Source organism: Prionailurus bengalensis, chromosome B4, assembly GCF_016509475.1.
Source record: "Prionailurus bengalensis isolate Pbe53 chromosome B4, Fcat_Pben_1.1_paternal_pri, whole genome shotgun sequence".
Lineage (NCBI taxonomy): Eukaryota > Metazoa > Chordata > Mammalia > Carnivora > Felidae > Prionailurus > Prionailurus bengalensis.
The window spans coordinates 107574999-107597695 of NC_057358.1; the positions used below are offsets into that span (position 1 = coordinate 107574999).

The following is a 22697-nucleotide window of genomic DNA, read 5'->3' on the forward strand; positions in this document are numbered from 1 at the left end:
AATGTACTGAACAGATGGATGAAAAGACAAATGACTGCATTAGTAAATGACAGTGAGCCTTCCATAGGAGTGAGAGCGATGCAGGATCTTCAGTTAATTTATCTTTTCTTGATTTCCTCAAGGTCAAGGTAGTCTTTTTGCTATAAAGAACAACAATGATATGGTAATGCCTTTCATTTGTATAGCACTTTTTATTTGTCAAAGGATTTTTTTCCTGTTCTCACAATATCACTTTTAGGAAAATAGAACAGGTAGGCTATTTTTATACCCTTCAGAGAATTGTGCATGTAAGCCTGAACAAAATTTAAGGAAAAAGAAGAAAATGAGTAGCAAGTTGAGTATTGGGAATTCAGTGATCATTTAGGACATTTATGCTACAGTTAAAAATTGTGATTTTAATATTTTATTACTGCCACTAAAGTATACCCAAATCTCTAAAATTTTATTATCCACTTGCAAGTATTAATCAGAAGACAGAAGTAAATGGTTAATTCAGTACAGAGGTCAGTGACATGAAGATTTTCAATCTTTTTTTTAAATCTCTCACAAATCAGTATCGTTTTCTTAAAATTTGCAAATGCAAGGTAGATATTATAACTGTTTACTGAATTAGTATTTTCTAAGCATCATATATGTATCTTTTCTATATAGGAAATTCAAAACATATAGTGATACTTCACATTTTGAATTCAGTGTATATAATGACATCCTTGAATTCAGAAAATAACTCAAGGTAAAGTTCTGAACTGCAGAATTTGATATTTTGAAAAACAAAATGAGAATTTCATGGAGTGATTTCTTATAATATTCCATAATTCTATGTTACATATAACCAATGACTTGAATAAGTTCTAAACTTAATGTAATTCAATTTTTTTTTTATTTTTGGAGTAAAAGAACACAATGTGGTTATTTTGAGAATTAGCTGGTTTCTTCTGGGTAAAGTCCAGAGATCACATTTTTGCATATACTCTATTCTTGATGTGTCTGAAGAAAGAAACAGTTAATGTGATTTGCAAAACCTAGAAGAAATGGAAATGATAAGATATCAAAATAATAAATAAGAGTAATTCGCAGTTAAAACTTACAATACAATCCCCTACATGCATGTTTTATAGGGAAAGGATCAAAGAGTGGCCAAGTTTTGAAGTAAGGTACATATGGTTGCCAATAAGAAGTCTGCAAAGTGAGTCTTCTAGAGTAACCCAGGTGTCACCAAATTCATTTATGAAGGGACTAACGAATAGACTTCAATTTTAATTACATGAGCTATCATTGGGCTAGATGTCATGATGAACTGTGATCTGGTTTTTGTTCATCATCTGTGTCATCAGTCCTACAAAACTGCTTCATTTTGGTGTAGAATAATTAAAGATGGTGTGCAAAGAGTAGATGATAAAATGGACCACAGGTACTATCTCCCATTCAGTCTTGTCTTAAATACCCAAGCATGAACACAATGGGGAATAAACATTTTGAAAGAACATCATTAATGCATATAAAAATGTTTTAATCACCATTCTGAGACTATAGTTGTTACCAGTTGAAGAAAATTTATGGAACCTCGGGTCAATGCCTTTTTGGATCAGCATAAAATTAAATGCGGTATCCTATTCTGAACAAACCATGCATTATATATTCATTGCAGTGTTTTAGTCTACACTGTGATAATACATTCATTCTCACAGTTTTGTTAAATCCATAGCCTTCACCTGCTTTCATCAGTCTGCACTGAGACTGGAGAATGAAGTTCTGCTTCTGAGTCTCAAATCTATAGTTGGCACTGTACAGGTCAGCAGGTCATGGAATGTGTCTGTTTTGCTTCCCATTGAATCTCTGACCATTAATACAGTACCTGACACACAGTAGATGTTCTCCCTCCTCCAAATTTATTGACTGACTGAATGAATGAATGAATGAGTATATGAGTAACTAGTACATTTACTAATGTCAAACATTGGTCTATATTTCCAGTCTGCCAACTTGAAGACTGCCCAATGTGGGCTCTCACTGTTGAGATATGAAGTATTATATATATATATATATATATATATATATATATATAACATATATATAAAACATGTATATAAAACATATGTGAAGTATATATATACTTATATATATTTATTATATAATATATATTTAATATATAAATTTATTATATATTTATATATATTTATTATACAACACATAATAAATATATAGAATATGTTTATTATATATTATTACATATTTTATACATATATAAATACTTCATCTCTCTCTCTCTCTCTTTCTCTCTCTCTCTCTCTCTATATATATATATATCACAAAGCAATGGAGTCACTACCTTCCAGGATGACCATTTATTAACAGGTCATCAACTTGGCTGATTTAAGGATATCACCCCTCTAGTTGGGACCCATACCTCTCTCGGATGTGAATAGTCTCAAGGTCCTGACTCCTTTTGTATAATTTGTCTGATTAGGACTCCAGCTGGTTTTTCTGCAGTTTGTTATGTATGGTTTATACTCAACTACTTTTTATCTTTAAACATATGAACAAAAGCTTACCTCTGAAGCCAAAAGTCCGAAGTTAATTCCAGTTAATGCTAGAGCATTAGCGTTATACCATGTGTTGATTTTATTTTCACAACCCTAATGAAAGAAAAGTTATTTAGACTGACTTGGGAGAGGAAAATGGTCTTATATAGAATTCTATCACAAAGAAGAAGAAACATAATACAGTAATTCACAAACTCTAAAAAGTCATTGTCTAAGTGGAGACTAGCCTTTTTAGTCCAGAGAACTTCCTCTCATAGCAGAACATCTCTGTTACTACTTTTTAAGTTGCTAAGATGTTGTGATGTAATTGAAATCAGAAATTTATTAAGTTTAGAAAGGGCTCTAATTTTCTGCACACTACTGTAATTCAGCAAGGTATGTACTATGACCGAAAATGATTATTTCCCAAATAGGAGAAGCTTAAAAAAACCCATAATGCTCTATTTATCTGTGAATGAATTATGTAAATAAAAAATGTGTCTTACAATTAGAATAACATCAGTGTGTGAACTATATAAAATGTTAGAAGTTCTTGGGATGGAAATCTTGTTGATCAGTATCCCATACCTGTAAGTAACAGACGAAACCCTGTTCTTGCTTCTACTACATTTATCTGAACACTTGTTCACTGCTGGCGTCCCCTCACTTCAGTTTTTGCCAATGCTCATACCTTCTTACTTCTGGTATTGGAGCTCCCTTACCAATCCTATATGCCAGAGACTGGCCAAAAGTGCCTCCCTTTTCTGCAGTGATTCAGTAAGGAGGGTTGGGGAGAAAGGTTGATGGTATCTCAAGCTCTAGGAGCACTTAAATAACATACTCTCAGAAAGTTAAAATAATAATTATTCATTAATTATGAGTTCAGTTTCATAAAGTAGCTTAAGAACTTAATCACTGTAAATAATAGTGTTTGTATATACAACTTTTGTTCAGCATTCTAAATTGACTTGCAAAAACAAAACAAAAAAAGGCACTGTAAACACTTGGAAAGCCTTATCTTTACCTCTAGGTAAGTTGCATTCAGTGGCTCATCACAAAACCACTTTCTTAATGTAGAATTTGTGCAAGAACATGGCACCTGTTCTGAATTTTCTTTATTTTTATTCTTTATCCAGTCTGTGTAATTGTACTGGCCACAACACTGCAACTAGAAAAGAAATCTATAAATTTTACTATAAAATATTCAAAAGGCAGTTAATTGTGATTCCCATGTACGTTAAAATATTTTTTCTGAAAAAGTTATTAATTCATTCTGCATTGAAATGCAGTGAATTACAAATATAAGTATAGCTTTGTTTGTTTAATCCATTACTTTGTTACTGCTTTTGTTGATGTTAACCAGCACTAAAGATCTTTACAATATAAGTGGGCTATGTTTGGATGAAATTGTTAGATCTGAATTTATCATAAAGGAACCCAGGATGGAAGGTATACCTGATTTACTGAAGCTACAAACTATGTTTGGGACTGAATACAGAAAAGGAAATCACTATAGGCATATCTTTCTCTCCACTATAGCAGTAGCTATATTTTTTCTCCATAATATGCTGCCATTTTTATTTAATTATACATAAAGAGATACAGTGTTATTTTTACTCTCTTAGGACTAATATGTTAACTTGCAATTTTGTATTGTGTGAAAATTTTCCACAGAGAGTCAAAAAAGATGAAAAGGCAAACAGCCATAGAAATGATAAAACATTGGAAAGATCTCATTTCCAATCCCATCAAGTTGAATAGGGAAGATGTGAAAGAATCAACATATATGTTTGTCACCTAGAATGTAAGACAGAGTTGAAGTGAATACTTCATTGTTTTCTAAACTTGTTGTTGAATGTTATAACATCAGTACTGCCTATGTCACAATATGTACCAACAATCATGGAAATGTTGAATGACTGAAATAATGCTTTAGGGTGTGAGTACTGAAAATGAGTTCAGTCAAATCTACATGTCTTGTCTCAATTATACTCAGGACTAGGAACTGTAAGCTTGATTCTCATTAATAATAGCAATGTCACACATAGAACTTTTTTCTTGTTTATCAGTTTATGACCATAGGAAGGTTTGGTTCTCTGCCATCAGTCCTAATGCAATCTAGAGAGGCAATACATGTACACATCATATGCGTCAGGGGAAAAACAGTATGACTAAAAAAGCATTTATAGTTATATTTCAATTCTCCTAAAATGCCTTTCTGTTACTACATATACTAAAAATAATAGCTATTTCTTTTTTTAAATTTTTTTATGTTTATTCATTTTTGAAAGACAGAGAGAGACACAGTACAAGCAGGGAAGGGGTGGAGAGAGAGGTGGGGGGGGGGTGTGGTGCACAGAATCTGAGGCAGGCTCCAGGCTCTAAGCTGTCAGCACAGAGCCCAACGCGGGGCTCGAACTCACGAACCGTGAGATAATGACCTGAGCCACCCAGGAGCTCCAATGATAGTTATTTCTATGTGAGGCACCTACTATAGTAGTTAGAGTACAAAATCTAGTGCTACATTGTCTGGAATTGAATCATGTTTCTGCAACCGAATTAGCTCTATGACCCTGGGTAAGTTAGTCAATTTCATAGTCCTTCATCTATAAAACGAGGATAATAGGTCTTACTTCATTGGGTTCAGAGGAGTAAATAAGTTGATACATATAAATCACTTACAAAAAGTAAATACAAAAATTATTTTCTTTATCAAGCATTTACTAAGTTCCAGCTGGTGATCTATTCCTGTAAACCATCTGGGCAACTATACCCATTCCTGTACGCTGCCTAGAAATATTTGATGTGCAAAATAAGAATCATAATAACATTAGCTAGCAAGTATTAATTGCTCACTATTTTCCAGATCCAAGGCTTTCTGTACATTCTATATATTATTTCATTGATTCCTGCCAACCAGAGGTAAGGGTTATTCTGTCCATTTTAAGAATATGGAATCTGAAATTAATAAGGATACTTGTCCAGGGTCAAAAAGCTAATATGTAGCAAACCTGACATTCAGGCTTAAATGGTAACTACCATGTTTCTCTGCTGCTGGCAAGAACTGTGCTCAGACTTCTGTCCCACAGGTGCAGCAGGGAAGATTACCCCACCAACACTTTTATAGGTGAGACCAGGTTAAAATGCACATCAGTTAACCAAGAATCAAAGATCTAATTTACAAAAGGAGGATAAAACTCAAGATTTGTAACTGGGAACAATGCTATTCCTCTCATTCCTCTGTCCCATCTCCCACCCTTCCCCGTCTCCCTTACCCTATAGTGATCATGTTTGACATCTAATTTTTAGTTTTATTCTAATTTTCTCTTACTGTTTTCTGTAAAGCATTCAGAAAAGTCCACTTGGGTATATCTTCAGGCATATCTTTAGATCCATACTCAGCAATGATTAAGTCAACTTTATCATGCCATACTTGGTGAATCTGTTGAAAATTGCATCAAAGTCAAAATCTGAAATCCTATGGGATTTGTCTTTCTCTGATTTCGCTTAGCATAGTACTCTCTAGTTCCATCCATGTCATTGCAAATAGCAATATTTCATTCTTTTTGATGTCTGAGAAATATTCTATTGTATATATAATCACTAATTTGTACACCTGAAACTAATATTACACTGCATTTTAACTAACTGGACTTTAAATGAAAACTTGGAAAGGAAAAAAAGTCCAAATCTGAAGGAAACTTTCCTTATGGTTCCTAACAAGAGTATTCTAGTCATTTTGCTGTTCTCTGATTATTCCTGTGTTTTCTGTTTCTTTAACTACTTTTAGCAATCTCAGTGAGTGCTGAGGCATTTGGTGTTTTGCATTGTGACCTACAAGAGGAATATATGAGACTTATTTTATGGCTGATGAGAAAGTTATGTGCTATTCTCCTGAATGTCTAAGGATTCTGCTTTTCTTCTTGTACTCTCAGGAAAAATTGTGAAAAACTCTGAAATGGGCCGAAAAAGATTACTGAGTATCTTTTCAATGGAAATTAGGCTTTCTTTAGCATAACTTCCGGGTCTTCTTATTTCATGAGGGTCTGTATCTTTCTCAGTTTTTAACTTATTTAACAACTTTGTAAGTTGTAGGAAACTACTGACAACTGATGCTTTATCAGAGAAATGCAGATGAATTTTTCCTGGTGGGGGGCAAATGATATCTCCTCTACCAACTGTATTTTGTATATGTTGAGAGATAGCCTTTATAAGTGTCTTCTCTTTGGACTCTCCTTTGAACTGGTTTTTATTTCTTACTGATTCCCACATTAATCAAGATGTTAAATAAAATCACTGATCTGTGCTTGCTGTATATTTATACAAGAATTATGATTTTTAATTTAAAAAATTAAATTATGTTTTCACAATGCTATAACAAAAACAATCAGATTTGAAAGAATGGGGTGAACATGCTATTTCAAAACCTAGATATTGCAGAGGTAAATTTTAATAGTAATCTACTTAAATATTTAAAAGTTCAGGTGACTTTCATAACTAAGGTAAAACGTAGGAAGAACAGATACTATTCCGTTTTATGAACAAGGAGATAGATCCAGAATTTAGTTATTTGCTCTGTTTACATGAATAAGGATGTGGAGATGAAGCTTTTAAATATGGTTCATTTGAATTCTAGTTTAGTGATTTCTCATTGTATTATGCTATCTTTGAATAATGAAAACTAATTAACCGGTGGGAATACTACAACCATTAAACCATGTGTACAAGTTAACTCGAATATAGTCACTTATATATCTATGCTTTAATGCATTTAAGAAGATTAGAATAATGTAGTGTTATTTAGATCTGTAAGTTATTTAATTTATTCTCTAAGTTAATTTTTATTTATTTTCATTTTTTAAATGTGCTTTTTTTTTTAAAAAAAAAGTTTATTTATTTTAAGAGAGAGCATACGTGCACATGAATCAGGAAGGGGTAGAGAGAGAGGGAGAGAGAATCCCAAGCAGGCCCTATGCTGCCAGCATGGAGCCCTACCCGGGCCTTGAACCCACAGTGAGATCAAGACCTGAGCCAAAACCAAGAGTTGGATGCTTAACCAACTGAGCCACACAGGCCCCCTAATTTTTATTTAGACTAGAAAATATTTTTCCATTTTATATTGTTGTAGGAAGGGGCAGGCTTATGTCCTTATTTACCCTCTGAAGCATTATTTGGGAGATCCAGAGAGCAGATAAATCACATCTTAGTACACAAGAGTATCATATCTAATCTCCATGACTTCTGTATAAAGAAAATCCCCTCACACATATTTATTTTGACAAGGATCCTTTGTAGCCCTAGTGCATCTCGAACACTGTTGGGTGCTGTAAGTGGCATAAAAGACTTAGAAGCTCCTAGGAGCTTAATCTAGTGTGAATGTAGAAGGAAAATTGATGTAAACAGAGCTGTTACCTCTAGATTCAGTTAATAAGTGTTTGAGTCCAGACTCTGTCATTTGGCCATGATGCATTTTAGCAAATATTTCTCCTCTCAAAGCCTCAGTTTCCTGTTCTAGAAAGTAGGACTAACAATGCCTCTCTAGGGGTTGTTGTGAGAATCAAAAATCTAATGCCTATAAAGTGCTTATCACAGTCTCTGGCACATGGTAATTATTCTCAGGTGATCATTTTTATTCTTAAATTAAGTAGAGATGAATATGTGAATAATACTTAAGAGAGCATGGACAACACTGATAAACTAAATTTAGGTGTTAAGGATCCTGAGGTGTTATATTCAAGTTCTATCACCAGATCCAAAAGTTACAGGCTGATTGGTTGGGATGTAGTGCTTTGCCACCATTACAGCTTTACAGAACTCACATACTGTGCACACACATACACACACACACACACACACACACACGAGAAGACATTTTAGCTCTAAATGTCAGGCCATTAACAACAAGTCCTGGGTGGCTAGATATCCAGGATAGATGCCAAGCACAGGAGAGCAAATGAAGTTGGAGGGTGATGGTGTTCTACAGGAATGAGGTTTGGTCATTGCTTAGGACTCTACATATAGTGAGATTTTTGAAGGCTAGGAAGTGTAGGAATTGATCAGGGGTTCCTTTGAAATTAATTAAGGAAAGAAAGGGAGTTCTTTTTTAAAATATTAAAAAAAAATTAAAGTTTTTTTTAATTCATTTTTGAGAGAGACAGAGTGTGAATGCGGGGGGAGGGAGAGAGAGAGAGAGAGAGAGAGAGAGAGAGAGAATGCAAAGCAGGCTCCAGGCTCAGAGCTGTCAACACAGAGCCTGATGTGGGGTTTGGACCCACGAGTTAGGAGATCATGACCTGAGCCGAAGTCAGACACTTAACCGATGAGCCACCCAGGTGCCCCAGAAAGGGAGCTTTAAGTTACTCAGTGACAGAAACTTTTGAAGTTGTCAGTTAGTGGTAACTCTCTAAGGGAGGTGGGTATTAACCATGCTGTACAGATTAAGACATAGGCTTAGGACTGCTAAGTAGCTTGTGGACCTCTAGTTATCTGCAGATCTGTATAACTTCAAGTCCATGCTCTTTCCTACAGGAAAATCTCCCATAATACAGAGACAGAGCATGGCTGCACTGAAACAATGACATTTCTTTTTCTTTTTTTGAATTTTTAAGTTTATTTATTTATTTTAAGAGAGACAGAAAGTGGGGGAGGGGCAGAGAGAGAGAGGGAAAGAGAGAGAATCCCAAGCAGGCTCCGCACTGTCGGTACAGAGCCCCATGTGGGGCTCGAACTCACGAACCATGAGATCATGACCTGAGCCAAAGTTGGATGCCTAGCCAACTGAGCCACCCAGGCACCCTGAAACAATTAAATTTCTTTAAAAATAGAGGGTAACCATTGAACTTAGTAGGTAATTTTTGTTACCCAAAGGTTTTTTTCAGGCAGTTTACTATATTTTTTTTTAAACTTAATTTGATAAATATAAATCTCGTTGTGACTGATTATATCACTCATGACCATACCTGTACCAAATATTTGAATTATGCATTTCATTTCATTTAAATAACTAAATTTCAAATTCATACAAGTCTAAAGGTATTTCTTGACAAAAATAGAATATAGTAAGTCTATATAGAAAATAGAATTGGGTTAATCATGGGAGCCAGGGTTGGCTGGGAGACAAATTTTGGATTCCCTACACCCACTATCACCCCCTCTTCCCCCATGTTCTTTTTTATTTACAACACTGTCAATATTCTGCTGAGTTAAAGACAAATTTCCTTATAGTCCACCTTTTTGATATGACCTTATATAGAATTCTGTAATATGTCCATTGAATCTTTTCCCCCACAAAGACATTTACCTTTCGCTCTTAATATAGGCTCATAGGTCTTAATAATTTAAGATGTCTAATGTTCTTTAGGTTTCAAATAAAAGGATGATCTTTCCATACCTCTTTTTTCTTTGCGAAGATGAATCCTGAAAGTACAACTTGAACACCAAAGGCCCACATTAACAGTGCTGCATACTAAAACAAAAGAGAAATAGAGGTGGTAACTGTGCTTCTACTATGTACTTTAGATGTTACAATGATGGGGAAATGCACATTATATGAAATATCCTGTCTTAAAATACACACAGGTATTGCTGGTTTCCAGCCCTCATATACATGAGTGATGTTATTCAAACAAAAAGGCAAAGAAAAAAATCATTGAACATTTGGATAAGAGTAAGACAGAAGTGATAGTATTCAGTGGGCACCCTAACAGACCGCTTGGTCTAATGAAATTGTTGATGATCTTCCTTCATTTGGATCTAAAACTGCCCTAGAGGGGAACTCACTTAGCTGGATCTCCACTTAACGCACCATGACACTAACACTAGAAAACTCACTGAATTGTGACCTATTAGGCGAATCCAAAATGGACAAAGTAACAACAACAACAGAAAATAACAAAAGTATCTGCTATAATAAGATTAAATTTGTATGTACATTTAAATTATTCCTTTGAAAACTGAAAATACTTCTCTTCAAGGCCAAATGAAATTATTTGCATGTTTATTTAACTATATTTTTTAAACTTACGGCCACTGCACTCTTCTTCATCATAGCAGCCATAGTAGTATATATTATCTAGAATTTATAATGATCTAAAAAAATTAGCAGTCTGAATATTTTACTAAAATATAAGAATGACTGTTAGTATTCTTAATTTCACATATTTTAAACATTAATACTTTAAAATAGTTAAAATTTATCCATTTTGAGTTTATTTTTGTGAATGGTATGAGAAAGTGGTCTAGTTTCAACCTTTTGCATGTTGCTGTCCAGTTCTCCCAGCACCATTTGTTAAAGAGGCTGTCTTTTTTCCATTGGATGTTCTTTCCTGCTTTGTCAAAGATGAGTTGGCCATACGTTTGTGGGTCTAGTTCTGGGGTTTCTATTCTATTCCATTGGTCTATGTGTCTGTTTTGGTGCCAATACCATGCTGTCTTGATGATGACAGCTTTGTAGTAGAGGCTAAAGTCTGGGATTGTGATGCCTCCTGCTTTGGTCTTCTTCTTCAAAATTCCTTTGGCTATTCGGGGCCTTTTGTGGTTCCATATGAATTTTAGGATTGCTTGTTCTAGTTTCGAGAAGAATGCTGGTGCAATTTTGATTGGGATTGCATTGAATGTGTAGATAGCTTTGGGTAGTATTGACATTTTGACAATATTTATTTTTCCAATCCATGAGCAGGGAATGTCTTTCCATTTCTTTAAATCTTCAATTTCCTTCATAAGCTTTCTATAGTTTTCAGCATACGGATCCTTTACATCTTTGGTTAGATTTATTCCTAGGTATTTTATGCTTCTTGGTGCAATTGTGAATGGGATCAGTTTCTTTATTTGTCTTTCTGTTGCTTCATTGTTAGTGTATAAGAATGCAACTGATTTCTGTACATTGATTTTGTATCCTGCAACTTTGCTGAATTCCTGTATCAGTTCTAGCAGACTTTTGGTGGAGTCTATCGGATTTTCCATGTATAATATCATGTCATCTGCAAAAAGCGAAAGCTTGACTTCATCTTTGCCAATTTTGATGCCTTTGATTTCCTTTTGTTGTCTGATTGCTGATGCTAGAACTTCCAGCACTATGGATAAAGGACCTAAATGTGAGACAGGAAACCATCAAAACCTTAGAGGAGAAAGCAGGAAAAGACCTCTCTGACCTCAGCCGTAGCAATCTCTTACTTGACACATCCCCAAAGGCAAGGGAATTAAAAGCAAAAGTGAATTACTGGGACCTTATGAAGATAAAAAGCTTCTGCACAGCAAAGGAAACAACCAACAAAACTAAAAGGCAACCAACGGAATGGGAAAAGATATTCGCAAATGACATATCGGACAAAGGGCTAGTATCCAAAATCTATAAAGAGCTCACCAAACTCCACACCCGAAAAACAAATAACCCAGTGAAGAAATGGGCAGAAAACATGAATAGACACTTCTCTAAAGAAGACATCCGGATGGCCAACAGGCACATGAAAAGATGTTCAGCGTCGCTCCTTATCAGGGAAATACAAATCAAAACCACACTCAGGTATCACCTCACGCCAGTCAGAGTGGCCAAAATGAACAAATCAGGAGACTATAGATGCTGGAGAGGATGTGGAGAAACGGGAACCCTCTTGCACTATTGGTGGGAATGCAAATTGGTGCAGCCGCTCTGGAAAGCAGTGTGGAGGTTCCTCAGAAAATTAAAAATAGACCTACCCTATGACCCAGCAATAGCACTGCTAGGAATTTATCCAAGGGATACAGGAGTACTGATGCATAGGGCCACTTGTACCCCAATGTTCATAGCAGCACTCTCAACAATAGCCAAATTATGGAAAGAGCCTAAATGTCCATCAACTGATGAATGGATAAAGAAATTGTGGTTTATATATACAATGGAATATTACGTGGCAATGAGAAAAAATGAAATATGGCCTTTTGTAGCAATGTGGATGGAACTGGAGAGTGTGATGCTAAGTGAAATAAGCCATACAGAGAAAGACAGATACCATATGGTTTCACTCTTATGTGGATCCTGAGAAACTTAACAGGAACCCATGGGGGAGGGGAAGGAAAAAAAAAAAGAGGTTAGAATGGGAGAGAGCCAAAGCATAAGAGACTGTTAAAAACTGAGAACACACTGAGGGTTGATGGGGGGTGGGAGGGAGGAGAGGGTGGGTGATGGGTATTGAGGAGGGCACCTGTTGGGATGAGCACTGGGTGTTGTATGGAAACCAATTTGTCAATAAATTTCATAAAAAAATAAAAAATAAAAAAAATAAAATAAAATAGTTAAAATTTGTTTGTTTGATATAAGTTACAAATCTTATTTTTAGAGACAAATGTTTCGGAGACAAAAATAGGGTCTTTAGATCTGTTTGGAAGTTTAGATTTCTAATACTTCTACATACATCATCTCACTTAATCTTCACTAAAAGGAGATTTATAGAGACAGGAAAATTGTAAAACAATACTTCATTATAAAATATTGTAAGACAATATTTTAATGTAAAACAATAAAAAAATTACTGGGCTTCTTTTTAATGGAAAGCTGGTTGTGGTCCAGTGGACCTTCCCAGTTTTCTGATCCTATGGACATATGCAATGTTACCTTTGACTAAACTATTATTCAACTCTGTATGGGGTAAACTTACAGAATTCTGGTAGTAATACAAAAGTTCCTCTTCTTCAATATTACTTTGGCTATTCGGGATCTTTTGTGGTTCCATACAAATTTTAGGATTTCTTGTTCTAGCTTCGAGAAGAATGCTGGTGTAATTTTGATTGGGATTTCATTGAATGTTAGATTGCTTTGGGTAGTATTGACATTTTAACAATATTTATTCTTCCAATCCATGAGCATGGAATATTTTTCCATTTCTTCATATCTTCTTCAATTTCCTTCATAAGCTTTCTACTGTTTTCAGCATACAGATTTTTACATCTTTGGTTAGGTTTATTCCTAGGTATTTTATGATTCTTGGTGCAATTGTGAATGGAATCAGTTTCTTTATTTGTCTTTCTGTTGCTTTATTATTAGTGTATAAGAATGCAACTGCTTTCTGTACATTAATTTTGTATCCTGTGACTTTGCTGAATTCATGTATCAGTTCTAGCAGACTTTGGGTGGAGTCTATCGGGTTTTCCATGTATAATATCACGTCATCTGCAAAAAGTGAAAGCTTAACTTCATCTTTGCCAATTTTGATGCCTTTGATTTCCTTTTGTTGTCTGATCGCTGATGCTAGAACTTCCAATACTATGTTAAACAACAGCAATGAGAGTGGACATCCCTATTGTATTCCTGATCTCAGAGGGAAAGCTCTCAGTTTTTCCCCATTGAGGATGATATTAGCTGTGGGCTTTTCATAAATGGCTTTTATGATGTTTAAGTATGTTCCTTCTATCCCAACTTTCTCGAGGGTTTTTATTAAGAAAGGATGCTGAATTTTGTCAAATGCTTTTTCTGCATAGATTGACAGGATCACATGGTTCTTACCTTTCATTTATTAATGTTATGTATCACATTGATTGATTTGCGAATATTGAACCAGCCCTCCAGCCCAGGAATGAATCCCACTTGATCATGTTGAGTAATTCTTTTTATATGCTGTTGAATTTGATTTGCTACTATCTTGCTGAGAATTTTTGCATCCATATTCATCAGGGATATTGGCCTGTAGTTCTCTTTTTTTGCTGGGTGTCTGTCTGGCTTGGGAATCAAAGTAATGCTGGCTTCATAGAATGCATCTGGAAGTTTTCCTCCCCTTTCTATTTTTTGGAACAGCTTGAGAAGGATAGGTATTATCTCTGCTTTAAATGCCTGGTAGAATTCCCCTGGGAAGCCATCTGGTCCTGGACTCTTATTTGTTGGGAGATTTTTGGTAACCGATTCAATTTCTTCACTGGTTATGGGTCTGTTCAAATTTTCTATTTCTTCCTGTTTGAGTTTTGGAAATGTGTGGGTGCTTAGGAATTTGTCCATTTCTTCCAGGTTGTCCAGTTTGTTGGCATATAATTTTTCATAGTATTCCCTGATAATTGCTTGTATTTCTGAGGGATTGGTTGCAATAATTCCATTTTCATTCATGATTTTATCTATTTGTGTCATCTCCCTTTTCTTTTTGAGAAGCCTAGCTGGAGGTTTATCAATTTATCAATTTTGTTTATTTTTTCAAAAAACCAACTCTTGGTTTCATTGATCTGCTCTACAGTTTTTTTTTCAATCTATATTGTTTATTTCTGCTCTGATCTTTAAACAAGCAATCCTAAAATTTGTATGGAACCGCAAAAGACCGCAAATAGCCAAAGTAATATTGAAGAAGAAGACCAAAGCAGGAAGCATCACAATCCCAGACTTTAGCCTCTACTACAAAGCATTAATCATCAAGACAGCATGGTATTGGCACAAAAACAGACACGTAGACCAATGGAATAGAAGAGAGACCCTAGAACTGGGTGCACAAAGGTATGGCCAACTAATCTTTGACAAAGCAGGAAAGAATATCCAATGGAAAAAAGACAGTCTCTTTAACAAATGGTGCTGGGAGAACTGGACAGCAACATGCAGAAGAATGAAACTAGACCACTTTCTTACACCATTCACAAAAACAAACTGAAAATGGATGAAGGACCTGAGTGTGAGACAGGAAACCATGAAAACCCTAGAGGAGAAAGCAGGAAAAAACCTCTTTGACCTCAGCCGCAGCAATTTCTTACTTGACACATCTCCAAAGGCAAGGGAATTAAAAGCAAAAATGAACTATTGGGACCTCATCTAGATAAAAACTTCTGTGTTGTAAAGGAAACAATCAACAACACTAAATGGCAACCAATGGAATGGGAAAAGATATTTGCAAATGACATATTGGACAAAGGGCTAGTGTCCAAAATCTATAAAGAACTCACCAAACTCCACACCCGAAAAACAAATAATCCAGTGAATAAATGGGCAGAAGACATGAATAGACACTTCTCTAAAGAAGACAGCCAGATGGCCAACAGGCACATGAAAAGATGCTCAATGTCACTCCTCATCAGGAAAAAAAAATATCAAAAACATACTGAGATACCACCTCATGCCAGTCAGACTGGCTAAAATGAACAAATCAGGAGACTGTAGATTCTGGAGAGTATGTGGAGAAATAGGAACCCTCTTGTATTGTTTGTGGGAATACAAACTGGTGCAGCTGCTCTGGAAAACAGTGTGGAGATTCCTCAAAGGATTAAAAATAGATCTACCCTATGACCCAGCAATAGCACTGCTAGGAATTTATCCAAGGGATACAGGAGTCCTGATGCATAAGGGCACTTGTACCCCAATGTTTATAGCAGCACTTTCAACAATAGCCAAATTATGGAAAGAGCTTAAATGTCCATCAACTGATGAATGGATAAAGAAGTTGTGGTTTATATACACAATGGAATACTACTTGGCAATGAGAAAGAATGAAATATGGCCTTTTGTAGCAACATGGATGGAACTGGAGAGTGTTATGCTAAGTGAAATAAGTCATACAGAGAAAGACAGATACCATATGTTTTCACTCTTATGTGGATCCTGAGAAACTTTACAGAAACCCATGGGGGAGGGGAAGGGGGAAAAGAAAAAGAGAGGGAGGGAGGCAAACCATGAGAGACTGTTAAAAACTGAGAACAAACTGAGGGTTGATGGGGGGTGGGAGGCAGGGGAAGGTGGGTGATGGGCACTGAGGAGGGCACCTGTTGGGATGAGCACTGGGTGTTGTATGGAAACCAATTTGACAATAAATTTCATATTAAAAAAAAAGTTCCTTGTCCATAGCAATGCAATTCCTATTAATGGAAATGCAAACAAATACAGTCCATAGAGAATATAAATCTCCAAAATCTTATTCTCATTCAACTAGTTGTTACTTCTTACTGGTTCCCTTAATGATTAATTATTTAAATAAAGTCTCTGACACATATTTGTGCACATATATATGAGTCATGATTTTTACCTTTGAAAGTTCCCTTCTAGTAGTAGTTAGATATTTATAGTAATAAGAAAAATTCAGTGTTTTTTATTTGTTTTAGCACTTAGAGAGTACAGTGAGAGACTGCCCAAGAACTTCTAAAAGAGGGAAGTAAAACTTCCCCTAAGCCTTAAATTGTGAAACAATATTTATTCAACTGGAGTAAGGGTACGCAAAATCGCCATTAAGCCAAAGAAAGTGCTTAGGCGTATAAAATTTGCCCATAAGTTGACTGCATGAATTAACATGGTAATGTATCCATCAGAAAAGTATTGGTAAACGTGACATGATTGCAAAAAGTAGTAGTGCCCTTCATTGGAGCCTCCAGACAAGAGTGTGGTGTCTTGGCTTCAGGACCTACTTTGTGCATTCCTTTTGATGAGGTCTATCAGGCTTTCTCAGTTATAGGCCATTAATATCACAATCCCATAAGGCTGAAACTTATAAGATGTTTGTTTCCCTCCCTCTAGATTCCCCCCTTCTTTTGTTTTGTCAAACAAATACAATATTCAACTGCAGCCATTGTGTCTCTTACCAGGAAGAATGCAGAAATACTTAGCTTTTATGTAGCACTGAAAGGCTGGGTGGTCACTCTGGACACTGGTTATCAATCTACACTGCCTACCACGAAAACTCTCACTTTCCCAGCTCACGTAATCCTTCGGGGTCTACTCATTCTGCTTTTTGAATGGCCTAAGGTGGCAAAGGCAGATCTGCTCTTGTTTGGCAAGAGAGCTCCTGTGAATTAAAACTGATTTGATTTAAAGAAAATGGCAAAAGCCATATTTCATCTGAGCCTGTGAATCGTGATCTTTAGCTGCCACATGTGTGGTAAATGGCTCATGTTCAGGTCTATATTCCTAATTATAATTTATCTTTCCACATATATGGCTAGGGAGAGATAGTGTGCCAGCCAGATGCCAGAGTCTGGCCCTCTCAGCAGTTATATTTCCCTTTGTTAAATAATAAATTGCAATCTCAGTTATAAGTTAGCTTTCCACATGGCAGTCCCACAGGGAGATGTGCTAACTGAAGGACATGGTTTCTTTCGTCTTGCTAAGCTACATTGCTCATTGACTTTAATAGTTTATTTGGATTTTAGTCTTCAGATTGTTATGTTTGGTTAATTGTAGTTCACCCCAGGAGATGGATTCCTATTGACTTTGTTTGGAAAATTAACATCTAAGGGTGCAAGGGCAGAGGTCCAGATCCACGGAAAACTCACCAAGAACATTCTATCTAGAAAAGTTTCTTGAGAGGAGGTGCTTAATTTACCTTATTCCCTGGGAAACACTATACTGAGGTGTTATGGTGATGTAAATGATTATTGCTCATTTCGTGACTTGGACACTCTAAATCAAAGATACAGATTCATTCAGGCTGTTAAAATGAAATACATACCAGGATTAGGAGCCATCTGATTTCATTGTGAATTCCCAAATAACCCAAGAGACAAAGAAGAACAATAGCAGATCCAGTTCCAGTCAAAATTTGAAAAATATATACTATCAGGTGATTATTTTCATCTGTGGAAACCACAAAATAAATGATTATCAAGTGGTATCAAAATCCTACTTAATAATATATGCAGTAACCCAAGATTCTGTAAGCAGTTGTCGCCAAACAGTAGGATTCTCTTTCTCTCTCTCTCTCTCTCTTTTTTTTTTTTACTTCGTTCTGGAACCTCTTATTTAGTCTTGGTGACTTTTCTTCCATTAATGACATGATAAAAAAATTCTTCAATCTCAAAAGATCTCTTTCCTTTTATCTTATTGATCTTCACTGTCTTCTATGAAATTTTTTTCCCCTAAGGTGAAACTTTTATGTTTAATGTATATCCAAACACTTATGAACTTATTTGAGTATCTAATATGTGTGGGTCAATTTTCTTATAAGAAACTGAGTTTATTGGTAATATGACTGCATTGAAATTGTATTTTATTCTCTCTCCACCTAGACTGAGCTCTCTGTGCTAGAGACTATATATACTTATACAGTCAACAGACTAACTGTTAAATGCTTAGTGTTATGACACAGACTGTGGAACACTGAGTGCTTACCAAATATTTGTTAAAAAAAAAAGGAAGAAGAAATAAATTAAATATGCCCTAGGTTTTATGGGAGAACAGTGGAGGCAGTGGTGTGCTGGAGCCAGTTTGTTCTGGCTCATAAACGCCAACTGTTACATTTTCACAAAATTTGTAAGCCAACTTAGCTCACGGTGACACTGTGAAATCAGCCATCGTGACATTACGTATTTAAACCACAGAAATCAGTAAATACCATAAATCAAGACTTTCTCTCCCAGAACTGGTTGTTAAATATTTACCAGCACACCCCTGGGTACATGAGCATCTGATCCAGGAGGGGGAGGAGGTTGGAGAGTAAAGGTAGGCAAGATTTCTGGAGAAGGCAACACTGAGCATGGGCTTTAAGTGATAACTGAATATATCTAGATTGGAATGATAGAACAGTACAGTAGGTGTAGGAAATTCAGCTTTGCTGGCACTTAGGGTTTGAAGCAGGTGAAATTGGGCAGGTTTTCAGGGGCCAAATTATGCACACTTTGTATGCTCTAACCCAGCCTTTCTCACTGAAATTAAACCCCATGAGGACAAAGTATTTACCTTTCTTGTACACTACAGTATCCTCAGCTTACAGGATCATGCCTAACATGTAGAAGACACTCTGTAAATACTTGTCATATGAATGAATAAGTGCAGTGAGGAGCCAGAGAAAAGCTTTTAATGTTGTATGGATGGATTTTCATCTTAAATTATTTCACGGGCCTCTGGAAGATGGTTGAGGAAGGAGATCAGAACACAAGGCTATTGGATGCTATTACTATGGCAGAGGGAAGATGGGAACCTCACGTAGCATGGTGTTATTATAAATGGAAAGGTGAAGGCAGAATAGTGTTTAAAAAAGGGTAAGTTAATTTAAAGTTGCAGATAAAAGGGAGGGGAGGACCCAACCAGTTTCTTGCCACAAACTGGTTATTTTCAGTTCCATGTCTTGAAACCTTAACTGAGATTTCACTAAATACATACTTTCAAATATATAATTTTTAAGAGAACTATCTCTCAATTCCATAATGGAGGGAAAGAAGAAAGGAAATGACTTTTGCTCCACTGTAACTACTATGTTACCAAATTAGATGCTGTATGGGAAGTGCTTAGCCCAGTGTCTGGCACAGAGTCAACATAAATAAGTGGAAGCTCTTATTGCCTCTCTTCTGGGGAAGGAAAAAAAAAAGACAGAAAGGTTGTCGTAAGATCTCCACACACCCCTGTACTCTGAGCAAACCACTAATGCACTCAGACATCATGAATACTTTCCCATAAGCAAAGTATGCAAATGGAAGAGAATAAAGTTACTAGGCACTTAGGTGTAGCTGAAGTTTAAATTGTTCAATACTTTGTAGCACTTTATTACCTATTAAACTTTTTTACTCAGCTTTCATTTTCCTACAAACATATTTTATCTTACTTGAAATCCACTAAGAAAGACGTTGGCCTGCTTTTTGTCATATTTTTAAGGATTAACAGTACTGTTTAATAAAACTCACTGAGGTAATGGATATAATCTAAATCTGCACTTGTCTCATAAGGTAGCCATACCCAACAGCCGCATCTGGCTATTGAGCACTTGAAACTGTGGCTTCTTTCCCTCCCACCAAAGAGATGTATATAAAAATAATCTTTAGCCTATTAAACTTCAGTCCACAGTGACCACAGCATACCACAAAATGGCAAAATAAAGATTTTTTTTATCAAGTTACCTGCATTTAATTATTTTATTCATTTTGGATAATATTATATTTTATTTGTAACCATGTGATGGTGAGAGCAGATGGTAATTGAGTTTTAAAAGAAATTATTTAACCTGGGCACTATCAAATATGTGGATCTCCATTATCTTTTCATCCAGAGTTTATTAGAACAATCCAGTCTTGCATTTCTCTCATAGCTCTTGTCCAGCCAAAGTTCCTAGTTCTCTCTCACCAGATTCATTCTCCTTTATGGTCTTGGTTTTAAGTCCCATTAGTTAGAGATGTTTCTAAAACCAATTGGCAAAGAGCTTCATAGGGAAAAAATTGAACAATACTCAGTGAAGTTTAGAGAAATACTGCCACCTGCTGAATAAATCATGTGTGCAATTATTTAAAATGGAATGCCTGAGTTCACAAAGAGAGCAAAAGAAAAATAGATACATACCCAAAGCTGTGAAAAAAATATTTCTATCTAATAAAAGCCATGCACCAAATCCCAATAATAAAAGTCCAAGAACCTACAGAAAAGACAGTCGATTATATTTTTGTGATTGCCAATAAAAATGCATTACATTTTCTTTACTAAATAATTATAAAGAGTCTTACCAAGAAAGCTCCATTAATGAGATTAAGAAAGTATTTAAAAATTAATATTTTGTTTTTTCTTAACATTCTTTTTCCCTCCAGATATTGGTGTTTCTGAAAAGATAACCACAACTTTTACTATTAAGTCACCACAGTACAACTTTAAATAGTTCTGCCTATTCACATCATTTATTTACACATTTTTCTTCTTATACCAGTTGTCAATGTAACATTCCCCTCCACCCTCCAGAATATAGGGACATGCTGAAGACATCTTGAAATGAGGTCTGTCTTTTCTATCTGCACCAGGGAGTTGAGAACAAGAATTTGTATAACAAATTGGCATTTGTATAACATGCTAATAGGCACCTTACTAAACTTCTTGCAGTTTTCAGAAAGTAATATATTTTATTTTGTTCTTATTTTAACACACCTTCCTTGCTGGGAAGCTTTCCTTCACCTCGGCTTGTCCCTCCCTTTTTTCCAGAATAATGCCTCTGTGAGACCTCTGAGTAGGTCTTGTGTACCAGTATACTCCCAGAGTTTAGCACATAGTAGCTACTCAATAGATATCTATTGAATGAATAAATGAGTAGATGAATTAGATTATTTTATTAGTGCATAATTTAGTTTAGTGTACAATGGAAAGAATAAAACCAACTTACGGCTGTGTTAATTAAAAGTTACTTATTTAAGGGTGCCTGGCTGGCTCAGTCAGTAGAGCATGTGACTCTTGATCTCTGGGTGGCTCAGTGGGTTGGGCGTCTGACTCTTGGTTTCAGCTCAGGTTGTGATCTCACAGTTTTTGAGATTAAACCTTACATTGGGCTCTGTGCTGGCAGTGTGGATCCTGCTTGGGATTCTCTTTCCCTTTCTGCCTCTCTCTCTCTCAAAATAAATAAATAAACTTAAAAAATTCTCTAAAAGTTATTTAATTTAGTTTCCTAAAACTTTTATGGGAAAGTCAACTCCTAGACCATTGGTTTTTGGTGCTTTATTAGATATGAATGCTTTAAATTTTCTTGGGCATGTTTCTGGGTTTTCTCTTTTCCTTCACTGTTTCAATTCTACCTAGTACCATAGTTTACAGCGTTTTAGCACATGCAGTGTATAATTAAGATGATGAAAGCAGATTTAATAAGACTAATTTGAAGCTACTTGTCTCTATTTGCTAAGATCTATTTGTTGAATTGAAGGATGCCCTGACAATTGGAGGACTAAGAGATGTCTAGGTTAGAGTCTACACACTTCCCCTCCCTACTCTCACTTGAGGTCACATTCCTCCCTAAAACTCCACAGTTCTTCTTCCCAGCTGAAGGAGTCTCTCCAGGTTTTGTCTTCTATCATCTTCTTTGAAGTCTCCTACTGCCATTTAGTTTCTCCAGTTTCTGTCCTCCAGTCTTATTTTTAGATTCCTTCAGTGTCTGGCCTGTTTGGATAGAAGAATCAGTTGGAAAGACTAACTGGTTTTTATTTCAGTTTCTGTATGCTGTAGGTATATGATTGTGGCTTCACTTCTATTTACTTCAGCCTATGAGAATATTGAGATGCTCTCCTACAGCCTAAACAAGTTCTCAGGGCTAAAGTCCTGGTCCTCTGTGAATGAGAAAGAGAAAGTAGACTAGTGAACAAGAACACTGAAGTAACTCTGGTGTGAAGTATTGAGAGACAAAGATTTGGCCGTTGATTTGGTAATAATTAGTATGTTAGAATCAGGGCTAAAATGCTTTATCAAAAGATCCAAATACAAAAATAAACTGAAGCTTATTTCTCTTTCAGTCCAAGGTGGGTAACTTGTTCTTTTCTAGGAAATCATCTTAGGGACTTGGGGCTTGCTCCAGCCTA

At 35.8% G+C, this 22697-nt stretch overlaps 1 protein-coding gene across 1 annotated transcript; it reads right to left on the reverse strand.

The window, feature by feature from the left end:
- Positions 1–256: 256 nt before the first annotated feature.
- Positions 257–20939, reverse strand: TSPAN19 (tetraspanin 19). Its single transcript, XM_043563744.1, has 8 exons — positions 20874–20939; positions 20713–20785; positions 17897–18021; positions 9913–9987; positions 5854–5964; positions 3547–3690; positions 2553–2636; positions 257–1022 (listed from the first exon to the last, which is right to left on the reverse strand). The coding sequence occupies exons 1-8, from the start codon at positions 20937–20939 to the stop codon at positions 954–956; spliced, it is 747 nt and encodes a 248-aa protein (XP_043419679.1). The 3' UTR covers positions 257–953.
- Positions 20940–22697: the final 1758 nt, after the last annotated feature.

Excerpts from the sequence above, each read along its gene's own strand:
- TSPAN19 (XM_043563744.1), bottom strand. The coding sequence starts at position 20,939 with ATGTTAAGAAAAAACAAAATATTAATTTTTAAATACTTTCTTAATCTC. Across the intron at positions 9,988-17,896 it reads TCAGATGGCTCCTAATCCTG|TATGCAGCACTGTTAATGTG; the intron begins GTATGTATTTCA and ends CTTTTGTTTTAG. Across the intron at positions 5,965-9,912 it reads TCTTCGCAAAGAAAAAAGAG|ATTCACCAAGTATGGCATGA; the intron begins GTATGGAAAGAT and ends AATTTTCAACAG.